At 37.1% G+C, this 22,430-nt stretch overlaps 1 protein-coding gene and 1 long non-coding RNA gene across 8 annotated transcripts in view; one reads left to right on the forward strand and one right to left on the reverse strand.

The window, feature by feature from the left end:
• Positions 1–21,549, forward strand: part of LOC133525999 (fasciclin-2) — a 175,327-nt gene extending 153,778 nt beyond the window's left edge. The window contains exons 2-17 of one of the 7 annotated variants that reach the window (XM_061862455.1): positions 10,304–10,466; positions 10,973–11,133; positions 11,509–11,633; positions 11,848–11,988; positions 12,068–12,202; positions 12,647–12,954; positions 13,259–13,380; positions 13,486–13,639; positions 13,725–13,917; positions 14,829–15,103; positions 15,356–15,509; positions 15,619–15,811; positions 18,768–18,963; positions 19,144–19,248; positions 19,714–19,734; positions 20,831–21,549. In XM_061862455.1, coding sequence (XP_061718439.1) covers positions 10,304–10,466; positions 10,973–11,133; positions 11,509–11,633; positions 11,848–11,988; positions 12,068–12,202; positions 12,647–12,954; positions 13,259–13,380; positions 13,486–13,639; positions 13,725–13,917; positions 14,829–15,103; positions 15,356–15,509; positions 15,619–15,811; positions 18,768–18,963; positions 19,144–19,248; positions 19,714–19,734; positions 20,831–20,960 — 2,576 coding nt within the window. In that variant the 3' untranslated portion in view covers positions 20,961–21,549. Of the gene's footprint in view, positions 1–10,303; positions 10,467–10,972; positions 11,134–11,508; positions 11,634–11,847; positions 11,989–12,067; positions 12,203–12,646; positions 12,955–13,258; positions 13,381–13,485; positions 13,640–13,724; positions 13,918–14,828; positions 15,104–15,355; positions 15,510–15,618; positions 15,812–16,587; positions 17,298–18,767; positions 18,964–19,143; positions 19,249–19,713; positions 19,735–20,830 lie in introns of those variants that run through there. The other 6 variants (XM_061862457.1, XM_061862456.1, XM_061862458.1 and 3 more) reach the window with 6 other exon arrangements.
• The window catches only part of LOC133526008 (uncharacterized), a 31,338-nt gene continuing 17,014 nt past the window's right edge, over positions 8,107–22,430 (reverse strand). Inside the window, exon 2 of the long non-coding RNA XR_009800660.1 lies at positions 8,107–8,374. This is a non-coding gene — a long non-coding RNA (uncharacterized LOC133526008). The remainder of the gene's footprint in view (positions 8,375–22,430) is intronic.

Here is a 22,430-nt window from a genome sequence, read left to right on the forward strand (position 1 = left end):
AACAAGTCAACATTTAATAATATTTTGTATCAGAATCTGATTATAACCATCACTGACCGAAAAGAACCAACTCAGAACGAATTAAAATATCAATAATTCGCCTATTATTTAATTCAGCATGCCTCTTACAAAGCTGTTTCTAATCAATATTTCACCGAATAATTTTAATTACGCGTTTTAGAAATCGGGGCGTTTATCTTGCCAAAACAAATTGGCATTCCTCGCGGGTCGGCATTTCCCTTTGAAGTTACACAAGTTTTATTGCGATGATAAGGGTGACCATCTAAATTAATTCGTTTCATTTAAATAATACTACAATGAATATAGGCAACAGCGAACAGGTTGACCGGCTTAAACACAAAAGCACATTACACATATATACACATTTATAAATACTTAAATACATAAGAAACATCCATGACTCAGGAACAAACATCTGTGCTCGTCACACAAATAAATGCCCTTACCGGGATTCGAACCCGATTAACTTGCATTATAACTCCTATTACGGACATTTGTTTTCGAATTGTGATATTTACTACGTATTAATTATTCAAATATTTATCTATTATGGTATACTTATGTATGTATCTTCGTCTGGTACCGACTACACAAGCTTATTGAGCTTACCGCGGGACTAAGTCGATGTGTTTAATTTAACCAGTAATATTTATACATATTTATTCAATGACTAGGTACACTGAAATGTAAATCGAAACTCAGAAGAAACTGCATAATATTACACGCAAAATTAACTGTAATACGGTAAAAATTGCGCGCTTTAAAAATGTTTTCATGCACGGCGCTACAAATGGTATTTTCGGTAAAATTTAACTGGTTAATAAAAAGTGATAAAAAAATATTTTCATTTTATGTAATTATTCTTATTATATAAAAACAGATAAACAAGTAGCTTGTACTTAATGTAATATTTCTTATCATGATTTGATATTTTATAACTTTTCCCACACTTCTGTATGAAAATAAGGGTTCGTCAACTGGGTCACCCAATTTTTTTAATAAAGAAATTTACGTATTTTTATTTCTACCGGATCTGGCATATATTTTATTTTATTTTAACCATGTTGAAACTTACAAAAAGTGAACTAATAATAATTATGGGCAATTCTTGCAAAAAACAAGAAAAAGTTGATTCATCCACAACTAAAGTGAGATTAGCCTCGGTTGAGAATTGACTGTAATCGACGCGTAGGTGGTCCGAGGACTGCGTAGATAGGACGTTATAAATGTCTATCAAATACTATGCACTTACTTCCTTTTAATAATAAAAGCATCATTTTGACCCCACCGGATCGTGACGTCATCACATTCTTCGGATAGCAGACAAACCGCAGTCTTTACAAGTTTCATTAATTCTTTGGTCTGCATCACGGATTTTTGATTTAAAAGTTAATTTAACTAGTGAATTAAGGTAAGAACTAGTTATAGCAGAAACGTTCAAACGTCGGTTTTCGAGTTAGTAGATCTATACACGGTGCGACACGAAGAACCCGAATAATTATAACCACGCATTTCTGAGGCCAAAAGAAGCAAAAATCGCCAATAAAATGTTTTTAGTTAATTTCGGAAATTGGGTTACCCCGAAAATCATTTAAAATTCACTTATATTCCTTCGTAATACGAGTCCCGTTTCGAAACTATCCGCCCCTTTTTTAACCTGAATACACCTTACATAAAACATACTGAACCACATATTTAATATATATGTGTACCTAATTAGGTATAAAATACGAACAAAACGGTTATCTTTGCAAGTGAAGACCTTTCAATAAGTTTCGTTTCCATTACATTCTTCGTTAAAACAAACCGAAATACCTTCGTAAAAGTCAATTACAGTTGAAGTTCGCAGAGGTAATAAACAAATGCGGGGTGAAGGCTAGGTTTGTTTGCGGCCAATAAACCGGGGTTGCACTGGGGTTGCGGGGTGCAAGGGGTGCGGGGGTTAGCATCAAGTAGTAATTAATGGTCTGACAAAGACAGGGGTAAAATTGGATCAATTTGCGATATCTTATGTTTTTGGAGAGGTGAAAATTATTATGCAATATGAATTTAAATTGACTTGACGTAAAAATTACCCTCCGCAAATAAAAATTTAGGCCCTTCCGTTATGCATCATGAATTGAATACTTATGTTAAGTATTAAGAGAAGATATAATTATCTTTGCAGGTAGTTTTATCCTACCGAATACGAACATTACTGGTATTTACAAGTCAACTTTAACAATAACTCATACAATATAAACTTTATACTTACGCTTACGGTTTACGCAACAGGCTGAGCGGTTTCCAAAAACGACTCAAATTTATATGGCCCGCGGGACGCCGTAAATATCCAAAGCAATAACTGACTCCAAACGCTCCCCATAAAAATTCCACGAATTCAGCACATATTGAGTGGTCTCCGGTTTTGAGCACAATAGGCTCGCGGATCGACCCTCGTATTTAGCTATTGTTTTAAGTGGGCCACACTTCGTTACGCCCTCGCACTCAACGGCTTTCGGAGATCGGCCTTTTTATATTTTTCAGACCCTCCCGCTAAACTGATAATGACGACGCCCCTAGCCAAGTTTAGCGGCATTACCTTGGAAATTTATTATTACGGATGTTCGTTTACTCTAAATAGGCACGTTAATGGTAATCCCAGGAACCCGAGCACCTGGTTCGAGTTAGGTTACGACGCTTTTGTGCAGAATCATTACGCTTTTCTTCGATTACAAGAGCTTTGCGAGATGAGTAACGTTCCGCCGCAGGTGGTTTGGCCCCTTTCGTTGAACAAACAAACCACAGCTGTAATTTATCTCATTTCCCTCAGACGGCCTTTTCGGAGCCTGAGGAGTCACATGTCAAATGGGGTGAACTGGCTTGTCAGATTCTATTATCGTCTGTTTACAACAAAGGAAAACAGACGCTAAAAATTGTTAGGTTTATTAAGGAATGGCATTCGGCAAGCTTACCGAAAAATAATAAAATTAAAATAAAATAAAGTATCTTTTCTCCAATATGCTCGGAAATGTTCCCCTTATTGTAACTAAAATAGTACGGGAAGTTCTTCGTTATGGTCAAACTCAAATTAAAAAAATTCGAACCATTATTGTCGTGTTTTAGCGGACGGGAAAGTTAATACTGTATTGTTTTTTACTTTTTAAAAACATGTAATCCACTAAGAAAAACGCATACAGCCAATTAATATAGCTGCGGGCTACGTCTATACGACCAGGTCAGCATCATTTCAAGCTATAGGATAGTCGTGTAAGACCGACGTGTATGATCGTGTGAATACTGCTTAATAAAATCAAAAACTATATAACTTTTATATTTTTTTAAGGTTGTCATGCGTGCAAATACAGCTTATATTGCACAATTATATTGAATGAGCGAATATTGAATGGTACTGAATGGCAACATAGTTGTGCCTTTAACTTTTAAAAACTAATTAAAGAGGGAAATTGGTTTTGACCATTGTGACTATGTCTATCAGCGCAGGTGTTGTAATTGTTCCTAATTTTGAAGATATCGGAAATTCTCCGAGTATAACAGACAGACTTAGACAACAACTTATGTGCTTAGAACCAACTAACATACCGAGTTCCTTAATTATGCGCGCAACGTTAATTTTCGGCTTTTCTATCGTCAACAGATTTCGGGGTGTTAGGCAACAGACGGAGCACAATCCTGTTTGTTCCAACTTCGCCGACGCTCCCCTGGCAATGGGGAAGGTGGGCTTAATTGGGAAATAATGCCCACGCGATTAATCACTATACCCTGTTCGTATTTGCAATGTTTTATTTTCAAATTCTCTACTGAATAAGAATAAGGGAGGGCCCGAAAACCAATCCAAGTTCAGCCAAAGATTTCGGTGCCTAATTGGGAAAAAGACTGCTGGACCAGAGGAATTGTTAACGCAAAAAAAAGCTTTATTTGAGAAATCATTTCTAGTTTCTTTAACACGTCAAAAATCTTCAAAATGTTACTATGCGATTTTAACTTCCGTATTCTAAGGTAAAATTCTGGCTGTGTTAAAAACATAATATGTGCATGCTTTAGTTGAATGTTGGGATGTACTGATCAGTGGCAAAGCATGCCAAAAGTGAATTATCAATTGTTATTTTATTGCAGTAGCGAGATGAAATTCGCTTTTTACAAGAAAACTACTAAACAAAATTGAATTATTATTCCCGAGAAATAATATTGTTGCAATATTGAAACAATGTAACTTGTCGTACTTGAGTTATCCGGATATACACTGTGTGTACCTATACAGAGTGGATCACCGTGCGGTCTTGAGACTGATTTCCAATGGGGCCAAGGGACGTCTCCGGTAGACCTGAAACTGTCTCGGTTCGTTGCACCGCCGTATTACGATTTGCCTATTGTACGAGTCAAAGGTGATGTTAAAAGGTGTTTAGGGGAAAGGGTCGTTTTTTACGTCAGTCCGTTTTCTGTCTCGTAAAAGGTTTGGCGAACACATATAAGCAACTAAATTTGTATTTAGAATTCCTTTTTTTTCTGGTTGTATTTTAAATTGCGATGTAATTGTAAATGTAGGTTGAATTGTTTTGTTTGACCATACGCCCAATACATATCCATGTAGGTCATACTGAACAACTTTTACTAAGGGGCCAACACCGAAATCATACATCATATATTTTGGTGAGTTACATGTCAATGTTTTCTATGCAACAGCTGATTTTTTTCGCCATTTCTGGGTTAACCCCATAGTAAAAGTTGTTCAGTATGACCGACATATTCACCCCTCGGCGTATGGTCAAACATAACAATTAACAATTTCACCCTGTATAATCATGTATGCATGATAAAAAATTCTTAATTCGGTCGGTACAGTCCAAAAATAATACAGTTACTACTTAAATTAATAAAGAAGGCCTATAATGCCAAATATGTGTCAAGTAAGCAAACATTTTTGATGCATATTACGTAACATATAGATATATGTAAGACTATATGCTGTTTGTAACCATAATGATACATAATGTTGACTGCTGACGGCCAGTGGCGCCCACAATTTTCTCCTCTTTATCGTCGGACCGGCGCCGCAGTGCCTGGGTTTTAGCAAATTAGATTCTACATCTGTACAGTACACATCTCGGCAGTCATTTCAGCAGAACAACAGAGGCTCGTTAATGAATTTTCCGTCACGCATCCGCAAATCCGACCGAAGAGCTTGTTAGGAATTAAATGAACATAATTGGTAATACAAAACCGAGTGGGGAGCCGTTATGAAGCATACAAATTTTCCGCAAACCCTTTAATCCGCCGCTCGCTTATTTCACTTGTCCCCTCGTTGGCGAATTTGTCCTTCCCCTCTCTCCCCGATGCCCGTTCGTGTAATTTCATGACCGCCTATTTCACCAAGCGCGTATCTTATGCATTTATGCAACTAGAAAATCAACCTTCTTGTACAAGCAGAAAGCTTATAGTTTAATGAAAAGTTATATAGAGATGAAAGGATGAGAGAGTACACAAGCAGCTCAATTCTCTTATGCCTCCGAGGTATAAATGTCTGCAAAATTCATAGAAGGCTTTGATGCGCCGATCTTGCATATAACGTCTTTCCGTACTGCGAAAGTTTTCTTGTTAAATACTGCTCTGGGGATCGTTAAATCCAATTGTAAATTCATGGAGATTAACGCTTGTTTTATCCTTTAAACTTTTTACTCAAAAACAAAATCCCAATGATATTCCCTTGTCGGAGTCCATCTTCAAAAATTCACTTCGTACGCCATAAAACCTGCGGGATGGTTCTTTCATATGGGAATTCAATACAAATTCCCCCAGCCAATTTGCATGCCCGTGTGCCAGAGGTTTTCCTCGAGTTATTTTTTATATAATAAAAGTTCATCTCCCTCGTCCGTCGGTTTTCATCATTGCTAAATCAACATAAATCTTGTTATCTGTCTCGTTTATTTTCATCTACACTGACAAGCTCTTATTTAAGAAATTATCTAGAGAATTTATTGCTGAAATGACTTTTCCGATTCTGTATAATTTTGTTGTTTTGTCGTAGACGTAATTTTGCTAGTCGTATAAAATGCTGCTCGTTGGGAGAGGGAGGGAAGGGTCTATGGAACGCGGACTGCATACTTAAAACATTGTAAAAAACTCCATGCGTCTCCGCTGCAAGCGCTATTCCTGTTGCTTTACGAATATAGACAAGCCTTCAACTGGAACAAACCAGGAAAACTTTAACATTGTGATCTCTATGATGTAACCAGAGGACCAGCTTACTAGGGTTGTCCTGAGGCGAATACTCTCTTGCGGCGTGTAAGCGGTAAGTACAATGAAGCCAGGAAAAATACATTTGTGATTCTGAACAAATGGCGTCGTAATAAGTTTCGGAGCCAACGCAGCCTCCCGGCGGGCGATACAGCGATACTTGTCAACAGCTGAAGATGTGACGACCTACGCACGGAGAATATGATTATGATATAGATATTAGGGTCCGTAAGCCGTATGGAAATTTTATTAACGCTACACGTTTCATAAACTTTTTCATTTGAATTTAAAATGTGTATATACGAGTATTTTATCATAAAAACGTACACTATAGAAAACCCTCGTAAAGAGAGAAAAAGCTTTAGATTTGCCTTACTATCATGACATAGGCATAGTAGCTGCTGTGAACTGTAGTTATTTAAACGTTCCCTAGTTATGTTCTTGTTGGAATTGGGTATCTTTTTTATTACTTTAAGCATGTATAAAATACTTTTTACGACTGCATCAACAACGTCTTTTTTCTCGGAGTGCAAGAGAAGCCAATGAGCGCTTTAGATTAAAATCGTGGGTCTGTATTGTTTCCCATAAAGTATTAAATCATATTGTATTGTTTGTCCGCATTTTCGTTAGTCATAATTTGGTTTTTCTCTGATACGCGTAACTTTTCAAGATGGGCATGAAAAAAACCTAACCTATGTAAAGGATAATGGGATTCGTTAAAATCGATCACACCTGAATTTTAATCTTAATACAATCACTGCCAGCGACCCGCTAGGCGGGTTCTCATTTCGTAGGCACTTTTCGCTACATACGGTTCTCCTATGTAATTTGCTACGCTCGCAGCGCGTAGCTCGCGCTGGCAGTGAATGTGATAAGCATCAGTGTGGTCGATCGAGATACTACAAACTTGATGAATATCACTAAACTATATACGAGTATCTATCATTCTCTCTTCTTGACGTAAACGAAGCTTTCTTAATCCACATGTAATACACAACCATATGTACATACACAAGCGTATGTACACTGTAGTGAATGAGGCAGACACCCTCGAGTTCTTAGATAACACCTTTGCTGTTATACTTCTATCGCTAATGGTATACCAACGTTAGTCAGACCCATGATCAGGTTGGTTATTACGACCATGTGGTTCAAATTATACTGGTGATGAACTTACAGTAACGTACAAAATTAATTGCGAATAGGTAGACTGCAGTGCGAGATTTAGATAAAGATAGCAGCGAACGATACAAACTTATTTAATGGATACGGCTAGTAGCCATAAGAGAAATGCACATTTAAAGATTAGGTACTTGGAAACTTATAAGGGAATATATTTTATAAACTATATTTAATATCTAAAAGCTATTCTCCACGTAACTAAAAGGGAAATATAATTTTATCTGAAAATTCCCATGCATTTATTCATGATGGAAATTCATGATTGACAGTTTCCAGAAAAAAAGCGTGCGACTTGCAATCCGGAGGCCGCGGATTCAAACCCCGGCTCATACCAATGAGTTTTTCGGAACTTATATACGAAATATCATTTGATGTTTACCAATCGTTTTTCGGTGAAGGAAAACATAGTGAGGAAACCGGACTAAATAATAAAGTCTAGTTTACCATCTGGGTTGGAAGGTCAAAAAGCAGTCGCTTTCGTAAAAACTAGTGCCTACGCCAATTCTCGGGATTAGTTGCCAAGTGGACCCCAGGCTCCCATGAGCTTTGGCAAGAATGCCGGGACAACGCGTACGCAAAACTGACACGGTATCAAGTAATGTAACTCCAAAGAATAACAGCGAAATATATTATTGAAATATTTTTTATATTATTCTTAATTAATCTTTATTTATTTATTGATATTTAGGACAACAGCCGTAAATAAAAGTTTTACATATGAGTGATTACATAACAGATGGCCAATGACAGTTATCCACTAATTACATTTTACTTAGAATAACGTAAGTCGTATCTAGGTATTATCATAATAAACAGTTTAAATAAGACAGTGTGCTCATCACAACATGCTCATCATTAATTATGAGTTTATGATTCTATACAAATACATAAATTTTAGCCAAGACGGATACGTCAATAAGTTCGTAGACGTAAAGATCTGATGTGACGTTATTATATGTATGTACAAATATTGTTCATTTTATTTAAGTGCATATGCCTCAATAAATCTGCAGTTCATAGTTTATTTTGGTATGTCAATACTACACAATTGTATAAATCTTAATAAAACACTTGACATTTTCGTAGCAAGTTTGATAAGTAAGTCTCCTGCCAGTAACATCGTTCACGTTCTCTGCGGAAAGTTGACACTAATTACACAATATTTCAAGAGAGGGATAAAGCAACCCTTTATTTTAAGGATAAGGTTTTATCTCAAACATTGATATTTTGAATAAAGTAAAGGGTTTTCCATTTCAACTTTGCATTGAAAATACTTGCATAAACTTTTCTATGCGGAAAAGCCAGACGCGCTCCCTGTTGAGTTGAGATGTTAATGTGAGAAAATTTTATTTGATAGAGACCACGCATCAATATGATAAAATGCATGTGCAATAAATATTGACGGTTTTTTTTTAACGGTACTTATAATATCTAAGAGCGAAAGCTTGAATACACCGATGGTCGCCAGTAAGAAAATGCTTTTTTAGGTCTAAGATTTAGTAATGAATTTATTTTATGTTACTCTAGGTGTGTTAGTTAACCTCTGTTATTACCAAACTTTTCAGGCAACTGAAACCGCCAGCTATTCTCAGCTAGACATAACTTTCAGGGCTGCACACAACTCTGATTTTAGTTGGGAAATTATCTTGTGACATCATCTTCTTCTCTTTCTCGGATCTTATTTAAACAGCAGTGAGAATTCCTAAAGCAAAACGCACGAATGGTATAATTTGTATACGAAGAATTTATGTTCTTCATCTTCTTCTTCCTCGCGTTGTCCCGGCATTTTGCCACGGCTCATGGGAGCCTGGGGTCCGCTTGACAACTAATCCCAAGATTTGGCGTAGGCACTAGTTTTTACGAAAGCGACTGCCATCTGACCTTCCAACCCAGAGGGTAAACTAGGCCTTGTTAGGAATAGTCCGGTTTCCTCACGATGTTTTCCTTCACCGAAAAGCGACTGGTAAATATCAAATGATATTTCGTACATAAGTTCCGAAAAACCCATTGGTACGAGCCGGGGTTTGAACCCGCGACCTCCGGATTGCAAGTCGCACGCTCTTACCGCTAGGCCACCAGCGCTGTCGATTTATGTCCTTCATCGATAAAAAAAAATACATTCTCGAGATAAAAATTATTTACAAATTCACGAGCGACTTTTATACTTCGCAAATTCTAAGACTCACTGACTAGTTATTTTAAAACACCTCATATTCAAGTCTAGACTAAAAACCTAGGTCTCAAATGCATCTATAGTACCAATAGTGCCTTATAGTGTCAATCTTAAGTCACTTTCATCAGTTATTGCCTCATACGTAGGTACATTTTACAGTTCGTTTTAAAGGTTTTTGTATACCTAAAGTTACATCGCTGTCGGAAATCTGTGTGCTATGACAGAAGGCTAACTAACTAAGAGTTACAGCGTCACGTGCCTCGAAATAAATAGCAGTAAAGTTAATTAAACATTGCTCCGCTGCAGGCAACAAACTTTCCTGTTTTCTTTTTGATATAGCGAAATTTTCCTAAATTACCGTCGAAATAATGAACGTGGATTTTTTAATTCTTTATTTGAGTGTAGGATACCTGCGGTTTAAAAACTCTTTTGTAAAGATGCAGACTAACACAATAGCAATTTTGAACAAAAAAAAAACTAAACACACTGCCTTCTGCAGCTAGTTAATATTTCCTAAAAAAATATATCTGAAAATTGACAGCCATTCTGTTTATTTTTCGTGAAAAGGAGAAAACTAATCTAACCACCTCACCGTCTACAAAGCCTATCAGTGCTTCGATATTACCGTCTCCACTTCTACTTACTTTCACCTTTTAAAGAAAAAACTTCTAAAGATATTTTCATTGTTCCCAGGATGTTCAGCGCAGAGCCTGCAGATATTCCCGAAGCAGGAGCAGCAGACGGTGGCGGTGGGCAAGTCGGTAGTGCTCACCTGCCAGGCCAACACGCCGGATCCCGCGCTCGTCACGCAGCCGCAGTGGAAGGACCCTAAGGGTCAGGTCATCAATGCTGCTTCGTAAGTATTTTTAGTACTTAGATTATCTTTTAGCCGCAGGCCTTATAGATCCAGCCGCCCGTAAACTTCGGTGTTTTGGATCGACTCAAAATAGACCAAAAAGTAGATGATCTAAACAGCTATATGCTAGGATAGTTCAAGTGCCAAGTCATGGCATCTAATTCCAAATTCGACTCGCAGTAGCCATGGAAAGACCTAAGTTATTATATTATTCAAGTGTTTAAAGAGCTTCCTAAGATTTAAATAAGATATTTAATTTAATACTCTCTCTATCTCTCTCTCTCTCTCTCTCTCTCTCTCTCTCTCTCTCTTTTATAAATACAATATTCCAATCGAAGGCTTAGATCTTCTATAATAAGAAGATTCCTCATATTCCTTTTTACCAGCGTATTCACTAAAGGACATAGGTCACCTCCTAATGCATGACAATCGTTGCGGTATTTTGCGATCCGTTTTCAAATTTCGATACGTCGTACCTTCTCATGATATTTGTAACTTTTCAACAGCCCGAGCACTCGACCAGAGATCTACACGGAGTCGAGCCCCACGAAACAGCTGCAAACGCTGTACATATCGTCGATCACACCCGCCATGGCTGGCAAGTACACCTGCGTGTCCGCCTACACCAACGAACCCATGAGCGCTAGCGTCGTCTTAGACACCTTTGGTACGTTTTTATTTTAATATTTTATTTAAAGTTAGAGAAGATAGTGCTCCATCACAGAGTGCTTTCGTAACATCGTGAACAAGGGATACATGTTGATACATGGCGAGAGCTTCGATCACAGCTGTTAATCCCCAAAACTCGACTAAAGTTACAATGAAACATGGGAGTTCACAGAAGAAAATAAACTAAAGATGAAAGTGTCATAACAATCGATATGCAAGATGTTCTATTAAAAATCCATCTGATCTAGGTCGTGAAGTTCAAAGTTAACTACCCATATTACTTATTATAATTACACGCTCGTCGTCGATATCATGGATAAATGTATTAACGATACATAACATGAATATATTTTAATACGTATTCTTATTTCAGTTGCCATTACATGGATCAACGCTAACGAGAATCAATTCGCAACTAAGGGCAAAGACTTCAAAGTGATGTGTGAGGTAGCTGCTGAGCCTGCGCCGTCTGTTGATTGGTTCAAAGAAGGAACTTCGGTAAATTTATCCACAATAGATTTAAATATGTAATAGAGTAGGTACACAAAAAAGTGACGATACATAATTTCGAAGGCCTAGGATAATCTGCTTAATAGTTGGTAAAAAAAAATTCTAATGAACAGGTTATTAGATTATATAGACAGGTTATTATTATCGCCCATGCACGTTTTATAACTAGAATATAATAGTTACAACTGAATTATTTTTCTAGATCTCGACTGGCGACAGATATGTTATTCATGCCAATGGTCTAATGATCAAAAACATCGAAGAAAGTGACGATGGGACTTACACTTGTCGAGCTGTTGTCATCCAAACTGGTGAACTTGCAGAAAGGAATATAAAACTTGAGGTGAGTAGCAAAAAACATAAAAAGTAGTTCAATCAGCATAATTATGGTTACAAGTATTTATTGAATCAATTGATTCTAGGTTTACACTGCACCGGAGATGGAAGAGCGTGAGCCAAGGGTGGAAATTAAAGAAGGAGGATCTGCTGCCATCACATGCAAAGCTAGAGGCAAACCCCCACCGAAATACTCCTGGATTAAAGCATCGACACGAGAGGTAAGTTTCTTATCATTACTCTTAATATTTACCTACATAAGAACTTGTGACTGGCACACTTCTAAATTATAAACTGTTTAGTGATTATCGCGATCATCATCATTTAAGAGAATGGCTCTTGTCGGTCAAGTAGACGTCAGTTTTCGCGGTAATTGGCCAATTTCTTTAGGTCCCTGTAAGACACGGCATTTGATTTTCCTTTTAGTTGCTGTATGTAGTTTGCTCGTGGTTTTCCTCTTCTAGCTTCGGCGAGCGATCTATTAATAAAGCCAGCCCCGAAAAAAGTAAATAAACAATTAAGTAAAAAAAATCAAACAGGTGTTAAAACGATGATTCAGTTGAGCGAAAATTCGAATGAAAAATATGCTAGATGATCGACCCTGCTCTGGTCCTGCTGCCGTCCACAGTTGTTTTTAACTGGTATGTCTTTGTTGATTTTTACAGAATTTGGCAAGTACATCTCGATTTAGCGTAAACGAAATCACTGGAATGCTAACGTTCGATAGAGTCGAAGCAGGAGATTACGGTAAATACATATGCAGCGCTGTCAACCAGGCTGGTCAAAACGAAACTGAAATCGAAGTAGAAGTGCTTGTTCCACCGAAGATATTCGAGTTGCATAATATGACTGTCGCTGAAAAGGCCGAAGGGCGGTTAGAATGCAAAGCTACAGGACGACCTGCACCTAGGATTAGGTTCCGTAAACATTCTATGACAGAACCTTTTGTAAATGGACCTAACGATGATGGAAGGTAAGTGTAACCTGATTGTTTTTACTTAAATCATATGTATTGGAAAATGCCAACGCCAAAAGTGAATTCCACTCTTTATAAAAATCAAACAAATTATGTCGCCAAAAGTTGTACTCTGTTACGAACACAGCAAAGGGGTCGCTTATAAAAAAAGTCTATATTATTTTCCTGTTTGTTTTTGAACAAGTTTTCACGGTCAAACTTAACAGCACAATCCGTATTCAATTTCTATTATTTTATTTGTCTGACAACAGTTTTAGTTCATAATCATGAACCATATTGATTTAGCGTTGTATTGTTTCAGAATAAACATTGAAACCAGCTCTCATCAAACCGGTGATCAAATGCAATCTAGTGCAGTAATTACTATTTCAAACGTAAATAGAACAGATGATGGTTTATACGAATGTATAGCAAATAATGACGGTAAGTACTTAAAAAAAAGTTCTAATACTTAAGAGAGAAACCAAATACCTATGTGAAATCTTATTTTTAAAAACCTAACGGATTCTAATTGAACAATATTTTAAGGTGGCGAGGCAAGGAAGAATGGACATCTGATGGTAGAATTCAGGCCTGTATTTAACCCCAATCAAAATATACCATTGGTTTGGAGTTGGAATTCCCAACCAGTGAATATCAGTTGCATAGCGGAGAGTATCCCCAACGCAACTATCAAATGGAGGTATGGTTTTGGTGTTCAACAATGTTCGCAGGATCGTTTCTGTATTTTAATAAGACATTAAACACTTTTTATTTTCCTTAATCAGGTTTCACGAGCTGGACTTGGTAGAAACACCCCATGTGAGGATTTATGGAGCAGGGCCTTACAGCACCGTAAGAGTAACTCCAACTGCGCGAACTCTGTATGGACATTACAAATGCATCGCCACCAACCGACACGGCGAAGCCGTTCATTCAACAGAACTCAGGGAAGCCTTTGTGCCGGGACCTGTCACTCAAGTATGCATTTCTTTCATTAAAAATGTTAATAAGATGACAATTTCTAAATAAGGGTCTCCCCAAACCAGTCGACGCGGAGTCGGCTTTCGCCGAGTGTTTTACACCACACTATTCGCATTTACCCGATCGACCGTCTCCGCGGTTGGACACCTGCGTTTAGCAGTCTCATCCTCCTTGCGGCCGTAGAGACGCCCGATCGCCTGCGACTTGCTATCGCAACAGTTGTAAAGCGACGGTCGGCTCTCCCGTGCTCCGTCCTGCCGTCGAGACGTCAGACAGCACACGTACAGCCGTTGAGTCCGACGAACAGATGTAGGACAGCGGGTGATCGGCAATCGTAAATCTCATTTTTGGAGACTGGTTGTTAGTAACAACCTGAGTTTGAAATTGAACAGACCTGTAAGATTATTTTCCTTGGTAATTGTTACATATTATATGACACCCATGTTACCTGTGATGATGGATATTTTACGTAGACGGGCATGGAAAAAAAGGCTTACCAGCTTTTTTACCGTCATCGGCTCTGTTCGGCCGTCGTCAGCTATGTTCGGCCGTCGAAGACGCTGAACGGCTTCCACCAGCTCTGACCGGTCCTTATCGTAGGTACTCGGCCGTGATCGGAGCCTTTCAACTCTTTCCGGCACCGTACGGCGGTATAAGGAGATTTATGAATGCGAACGTGTGCGGTAGGCTGCAAACAGCGTCGTACGAATGCGAACAGCTTTACGGCAAAACGCCGTTTTCCCGTCGAAAGACGTCGTTTCGCGTGGGCCGAGCCGATTTACGACTTATTCGCTCTTATTGCGTTGACATAAAGCTTTTTCCGTACGCGATTTGCCGAAACGGCGTCGACTAGTTTGGGGAGACCCTTAAGGTACCTACTTATGTTGGTCTTTCCTCTTTGCCCGCAGGTGCGTCAAGAAATACTAACAGCTACATCAGTAACATTCAATATCGTGGGACCTGCTGAAGAAATGAATCCACCGATTCTGGCTTTTACTGCTCAATACAAAGAGAACGGCAATTATGATTGGAACTTTGCGAAGAACCGAACTTGGTCTGTGAGCTCACCGTACGTGGTGGAGGATTTAAAACCGATGTTCTCATACGATTTTAGATTCGCGGCAGTAAATATAGTCGGAGGCGGTAGCTGGGGAGCACCTATTACTGTCGTCATGCCGAGGAGGTAACTCAAAGCTCTATTCTTTTTTATTTTTTCCCGTCTTTCTCATTTTCATCTTACTTTATCCATCTTACTCCAATTCTTTGTTATTAAGGTAACTACCTCTAACGTGCATTAGCTTTCTCTTCATGGGATCGTGCCACACCTTCCTATCTTCAGCAACTTCACTAACTGCTCCATTTCAATCCCCCTCACTAGCCTTTGTTGCAATATTCATTCTGCTGCGAATTTCTAACCTGATTTAATTATTTTTAGGTCGCCACCTGAGCAACCAAAATGGAGACAGCCACCCACTCCCAGTCCTGAATCACTGCAGCACGGAAAATATGCTGACAGATATGAACTACAATGGAGAATTCCAGCTCATAACGGAGAACCTATCGATATGTATGAAGTCAGCTATTGCCCAGTAAGTATTCAGCTAGCAGGATGGTGTAATTAATTAGTTTAATTTAAATAATAAACGGCTGCTCGAGAAAAAAAAACAGCGTCTTTTAATTTGTTATTTTAATTACCAGGTGCTGAAAGTTAGCGGTGAATGGCGTGAATCATCTGAATCTCTGTGCGTTACTCAAGAACTGAAGTCTTATGAAGCTATTAATTACGAAGTCACCGGTTTGCAACCCGACACGCGCTACCGTATGAGTGTTCGTGCCCACAATATCTTGGGCTTCTCTAAGCCCGCGACTCTCTATGTCCAGACCGCTCTCGGTGAGTACCCAGAGACTAACGAAGTGCCTCTCCGAGCTGGCTTTTACGACGTCTATACAGCTCCTAACCCATTATACCCATCTGCGGCATCCTCTGCTGCATCTTCTTTACTGATCACTTTTGCTTTAGTGCCTTTGTTTTTGTGATGTGTGACTTATATTTTGATTCAGTGCACGTAACTTTTAAAAACTATGACGCCGCAACTTAGTTGTTTATTGTTTGGAATTATATTTTCAAATAATTTTATTATTTGTAAGTACAATCATTTTCGTACTCCTTTTGTAAAGAATTTTTAATTTTAAGATAGTGTGATTTTCATTTTTATGTTTGATTTTTTATTTTTTACAAGCTTGTACAAGTTTTTGTATTCAAAAATTTATTCTTCTATTATAGTCGGCTTTTGACATTTTGATATCTTGCCTTACATCATACATATATAAACAATATCTATTATAATAAGTCATTAAAAGTACAAATATAATAACCATGATTTGTATGTGTTTTGTTTTAAAATTGATTAAGTTGGCATGTGTTTATTTGTGATGTGAATTAATTATTTTGCATTTATAAGTGTTTGAGTTGATTTATTAGTACATTTACTATTATTTGTATTTAGAACATTTTCCTTGTGTTTAGATTTGAGGACATTATATTATGTTGGTGTTAATTTATTATGACTGGTGAGTTATTTTTTCTTGTTTTTATCAATTTTTAATGTTTTGGTCACATAATATTTACCTATTATATACAATATTATCATAAAAAATGTTTTCTAGGTAATCCAAATGGAAGTCCAACAAATATCAGATGGACTAAAACGGAAATCCTGATCACTTTATTGCTAACAAAGTATTTAGTATAAAACATTAATATATGTAGTCAATCATCAGCTTAAAATTAAATTAAGACGACTGTTGTTATATAACTAGAAAAGACTCGTTGTGATAAGCAATACGTTGGTTTGTAAATAAGTGTATAATTTATGTTAAATATCATCAAATGATTTGGTATAAAGTTCTCTAAATAAAAAATATCATTAACGAAATAAAAACTAAAAATTTAATGATTTTTGACCTTTGTTGAGTGTTTAATATTATGTGTCAAAGAAGTCTAAGCACTGAATTAGATAGAATAATTGCTAATAAATTAACACTGCCAAAATATAACGTATGTCGTATCAGTGTATATTAATAAATATGCGTAATTTTAAGGTTTTGAAACTTCGTGAGTTGCAAATATGTGTGTACGAGTTTTTGATAACTATTTTATCTTTTATTAGAATATTGTGAAAATCGATAGTTATATTTAGTAGTGATATTGTGAAGGATGTCGTCCAGCAGAAAGATTTAGGTAGAAATGATCTATTGAAAGTAATAAAGTATAAGATATCAGCTAGGCAAGAAATATTTGAAAATGAAGGATTGGAATGTGATCTGTTAGAAAAAACGACCAATGTCAAAAATAATAAATGTTTCCAAAACAAAAATACCTTTTCATTTTTTGTTTAATGAAACGAATGAAGTACTGTTATATCAACCGTAATTCATTCCTGGGTTCCACCATCGATGTGTTAGTTTGAAGGATCCCTTACCCTTAGAAAAACTCCGAAAGAAAGCTGTCAAGATGCTTATCAAGAAATTAATTAATTAACCTTTGAATGTCTTTCATTCGACCAGTGTTTGTGTCGCCCTGACTGCCTCCGGGTAAATATACTTTGTATTGATAAATAGTTAATAGTTAACAACTCTGCTGTATAGTTTCCCTTGGAATGACCTAATTACTATACTGCATGATCCACATAGCTGTGTACACCTTCAAGCAAATATACCCTTAGCATGGTCATTATAACTACCTACCTCTATATCAAAAGATTATCCAACAGAAATAACATAGCCAACCATACTTCCATTTCATAAAGATGTTTCTTACTAAGCCTTTTAGAGGAAATCAATGTAGCATTGAATAAATTACTGGGTCTGTAGGTTATCATGTAGTTTCCCTTTTTATTTTCATCCACGCATGGATTGCTCAGCTCAGATCTTGAAACTGCCAATTATATATACTAGATCTGGTCAAGTTACGTTATCCAAAATTTACATCATCTCCTGTAATCTGGCAGTTTCATTACGCATATATTTTTGAAATTTTTGTTGACGGTAGTTCATTGTTGTTTGAAGTTATCAAATTTAGCGACAACTAAATGAATTAACACATTGATAAATTCAAATGGCTAATGACCATTACTTAAATGTTTTGTAGGATGTTTATTACGGTGATGGTTCTATAGATTCCCATCAATGTTGTTTTTATACACTTCGTTCTTAACGAATACAAACTAGACTTCGACATTCGCTTCAATAGTTCAAAGTTGTGATGGGGTTTGAACATTATTTATGTTGCGTTTATTGACATTAATTGGAATGTTTGCATCTTGACAACTTTTCTTTTTCATTTTTATATGACGTATAAGTATTTTTATTTGTGCATCATTGTCTATCATTTTCAATATATCATCATTTTTCATTCATTCAAACCCCATTTCATTCTAGCGGAGAGCTTTCTTATTTAACTATCTGAAATGTATGTTGTTGAAGTTTTTCTTCTTATGGTGATTGGGTGCACGTGTTCCTCAACAGAAAGCACTCCTCTGTTGTCACCATTGAGATTGTAATGAATGTTTGCTTCGAGATATTCACAAAATCGTACCAAATTAATAATTATTATCTAGGTATCTTTATGCACCATTTTCATTTATTACAATCACGTTCATGTCATTAACATTACAGCTTTTGCGACGTGATGCACAAACTAACCGCGACAGGAGCAGTAGACTCTTAAAATCTCGAAATATACCTTGATGCGTATTGTGTCACTTGTGTCATTATTTACTTCAGCGTCTACGGCTCCTTCTAAATCAGATTGGAGTCATGTTTTTTTAACTATTGTAACCTTGCAGGTGTACCCTTCTCCGGATATGCACCTTCTCAAATGTTATCAAGTGGCGCCATCATCGGGCTGGCTTTAGCTGGAGTCTTCATCTGTCTCCTCATCGTGGATCTCCTGCTCCTCTGCTTCAGGCGGCAGGGCGTTATTGCCACTCTCTGCGGTAAACGTGGCAAGAAGCACAAGGACGATGAAGCCAAGTTGGGAAGGTAATGAATCAATTTCTTTTCATTGTCAGTTTTTATTATTATTTTGTTAATCAATAATTAAATTTCATTTACATCACTTTCCGTCGACATTTTAACAATCATTTCCTTCTTGTGTTTACGTGATTCCTTTAGTTTCCTTCCTAAGTGTTAGTGTCGATGAGAGATGTTTCTGCCCGCTAGTCTGTACGGTTGGCGTTTCCCGCTCCCTTATTGCAGCACGAAGCCGCGCGCGCCTCCGTCCCCCGCGCCCTTGCCGCCGCCCGTCAAGCTCGTACCGACTCCGACGTAAGGCTTTAGTTTGTCTGCATGCTTTGTTTGTGCGGATGCCGCCACCGGCTAATAACTCAGTTATTATTAGCCCTTGGCCTTTGTAAATATTGACCAAAGCGTTGCGCTTGCCCAAGCCTTCTGTAAATACAGCTCTGGATTTAGATTTAGTTTAAAATTGCGTACATTTTAGTTCCGCTTTTATGTTCTGTAATTAGAGATCTGTGTAAATACGCTTTAGATGTAGGATCAATGTCGAGACTTGAAACTTAATTAAAGCTTCGGATATGTTCTTGTCTGGATCGTGAAATTACGTTTGTTGTGCCAGTTGCCTGGAACATCTCTTACGACCGTTCACCTTTCATTCTAATTTCAAGTTTGGTTTGTTTATCATTAATACTAATTTAAAAAATGCACCTTGTTTAATTTTGCACTGAAAACTAATAATTGTCTTTCCCCCACGCTGCCTTCCGGCCACCGTAGCTATGTCCCGACCACACCAGTGTAAGAAAATTTTCCTAATAATGTCACACCAGTTCACAGAAATAATTTTGCAATGTAGTCATTGGCCTTGTATTTTATGCTTGTTGTCGTTTATAAGCTTTGAGAATTCACCCTTCGTTAAATTTCATAATCCCTTTGAAAGGTTGCGTGACGTTATTTGAAGATCTAATTAGTTTGAAGCACGGATTTTGCTTAAACTATTACTGATATGGTAAAGATAAAAGCCAAATTCTGCTGTGTAGCTTTTCAAATGGATTATTATATTTGCGTTCGTATAGAGTCTATTAAAAATAACATACGCTTTTTCTATGAGTTTATTTCGTGGAATAATGCAAGATGAGTATGTAAGTTTGTAAATTTTGTACATTTTTTTTTGGATGTCACAAAATAATCTGTATTTTTAATACTAGTTGTCCACTGTCATTCGGTAGTTCCATGTAATTAGTTCAAACAGCCGTAGCATTGAAGATATGAAAAGTGGTTGTGGTGTTGTTATTAAGTTGTTAGTGTTGTTGTAGATGTGTTAAAGAGAAAAATATCCTTTGGATTATGTGAAACAATACCAGGAGCAGCATTCGAACCTACATAATCTTATCTTGATTTGATAGTTATTGACATTAGTTGCAGTAGGTAAACTAATAAAAAGATTAATTATTGGATGGAGACTGTTTTTACATAGTAAGAATTTTAAGTTTAAATGCCACTCCTGGCGATCAGTAAGAATCTGATAAGAGATTCGTGGTTTCATGGGTAACTCAAAGTAGACAAAGTTTAAACTAAATAAGTACGAAAAGCTACTTTTAAATAAATATGGAACATCTTACATAAATATCTATAAAGCCTAGGAAACGAAAGGCGAACTCTTTCTCGTGTCCAATAAAAAATATTAATACAGTTTCATTCTCATTGAAAACCTGAGTTACTCGTATTCTGCAGCTTGTATATAAGTATAATATGTTCCTGAGTCATGGATGTTTTCCATGTATTTAAGTATTTGTATATTATATATCGTTGTCTGAGTACCCACAACAAAAACCTTCTTGAGTTTAAGAATCTCCCTATAATATTTATTTATTATCAATTTATATTTTTACAGAGATGAAAAGGAGCCTCTTAAAGATACTGCTGAAGACGCACTGAAGAGGAATTCATCTGTAGAATTCGATGGCCGGCGAGTTTATGCCACAAGCGGAGGTCCGATCATTGGCAAAAACTCCGCTGTATAATCAATTTGATTTCAAAATTGGATACATGTATTGTGCCAAGAACGACTTATTTGGCTTAGAAACAGCTATAAAATGAAAGTAAGACTCTTTGAGTTGGCAAAAGATATCGTTTAATTGCTACGCTTTTTGTTTTATGCTGAAACTTAGGTCGTTCTTGGCTTCCTTGGAGACGTCTCATATAGTTTTATATAACTTTAAGCTCTATTTATAATCTACGCGAATGTGGGACTGTACACGTTTGACTTCATTTCAAATCATCAAATTGGTAGTTAGGCAGTAAGTTCAACAAAGTTGTTTCTTTCAAAAAACTTTTCAATGTATGTTCGCAAGTAAATATTTGGCGGGAAATGCCTAAAATTAAAACATACCCCCTTATTGATTGGTTTGTCCCTTTCTTACAAATACATGAGACAAAATGTCAGATTAAGACAAACTATTATTAGCTTATTGAGACTTGTAGCTCGTTTATGATTAAGGGGGTTAGTGTATATGTCAATGTTTTTTTGCTGTCTAGTTGAAAAAGTTGGCAACTTAATAAGTTGACGGAAAATAGTTCTTATGCTACAGTCTTTAAGTAAGGAATTTTTTTTTTAATAATAGCTTTGTGGGACACTTAGTAGGCAACAATACACTTATTGAAATTAATAAGAATAACATACCCGAGTCGAAAATTAATCAAAGAAAGTGAACTATCGATTGACCCTATCCTCTCCTGGATTGAGTATAAATAAACTAAAGACGCTAAGCGCGAAGAATTCCGGACACTGGCCCGCCTGTTCCTATTTCTATCGCACGCGCATATTTATATTGCCGATGCCGTCCAGTTCGCACAGTGACATTGACCGCTCCCCAGCTACCCACACCGTAGCCAGTAACCGTAACCAGTCGGTGGGGAAGCGACCCGCGACAGCCGCCGCAGCCGTGAGGCGGTAGCGGCCCCTCATACCCTGACGGGGGGTATCGACAGATCACTCACACATTGACCGCTGAGATAGGAACAGTTTGGTCAATGTACAAAATTCTTCGTATTTAGCGTTCTTAATATATTAATGAATTGTGTGCAGTTCCTAAATCTGTCGTATTACCTGTGAGAATAAAGCTTGTGTAGATGTGATGAGCGTGACCAGTATTTTGAAACTGCCAAAACGAATTTGTTACTTTATTATTAAGTACATACGTAAGCAGCTTTACTATGTCCTTAGATATAATTATTTATTACCTATCACTGTACGGTCACGTCTGAAAATATCGATACGGACAAAGTGCCAAAAATATGTATACACTACCCTAATATATGGGCCATAAAGTCGTGTATACATATTTTTGGCACTTCGATCGTGTCGATGTTTTCAGACGTGACTGTATTATCTAGATCATATCGCTTATATTTCGCATTTACGCATCTGTATCCACCGAACGCGAATTACTCAAGATTAGAATAAAAATTTCGATCTTTTTACACTATAGCCG

Source organism: Cydia pomonella, chromosome 15, assembly GCF_033807575.1.
Source record: "Cydia pomonella isolate Wapato2018A chromosome 15, ilCydPomo1, whole genome shotgun sequence".
NCBI lineage: Eukaryota > Metazoa > Arthropoda > Insecta > Lepidoptera > Tortricidae > Cydia > Cydia pomonella.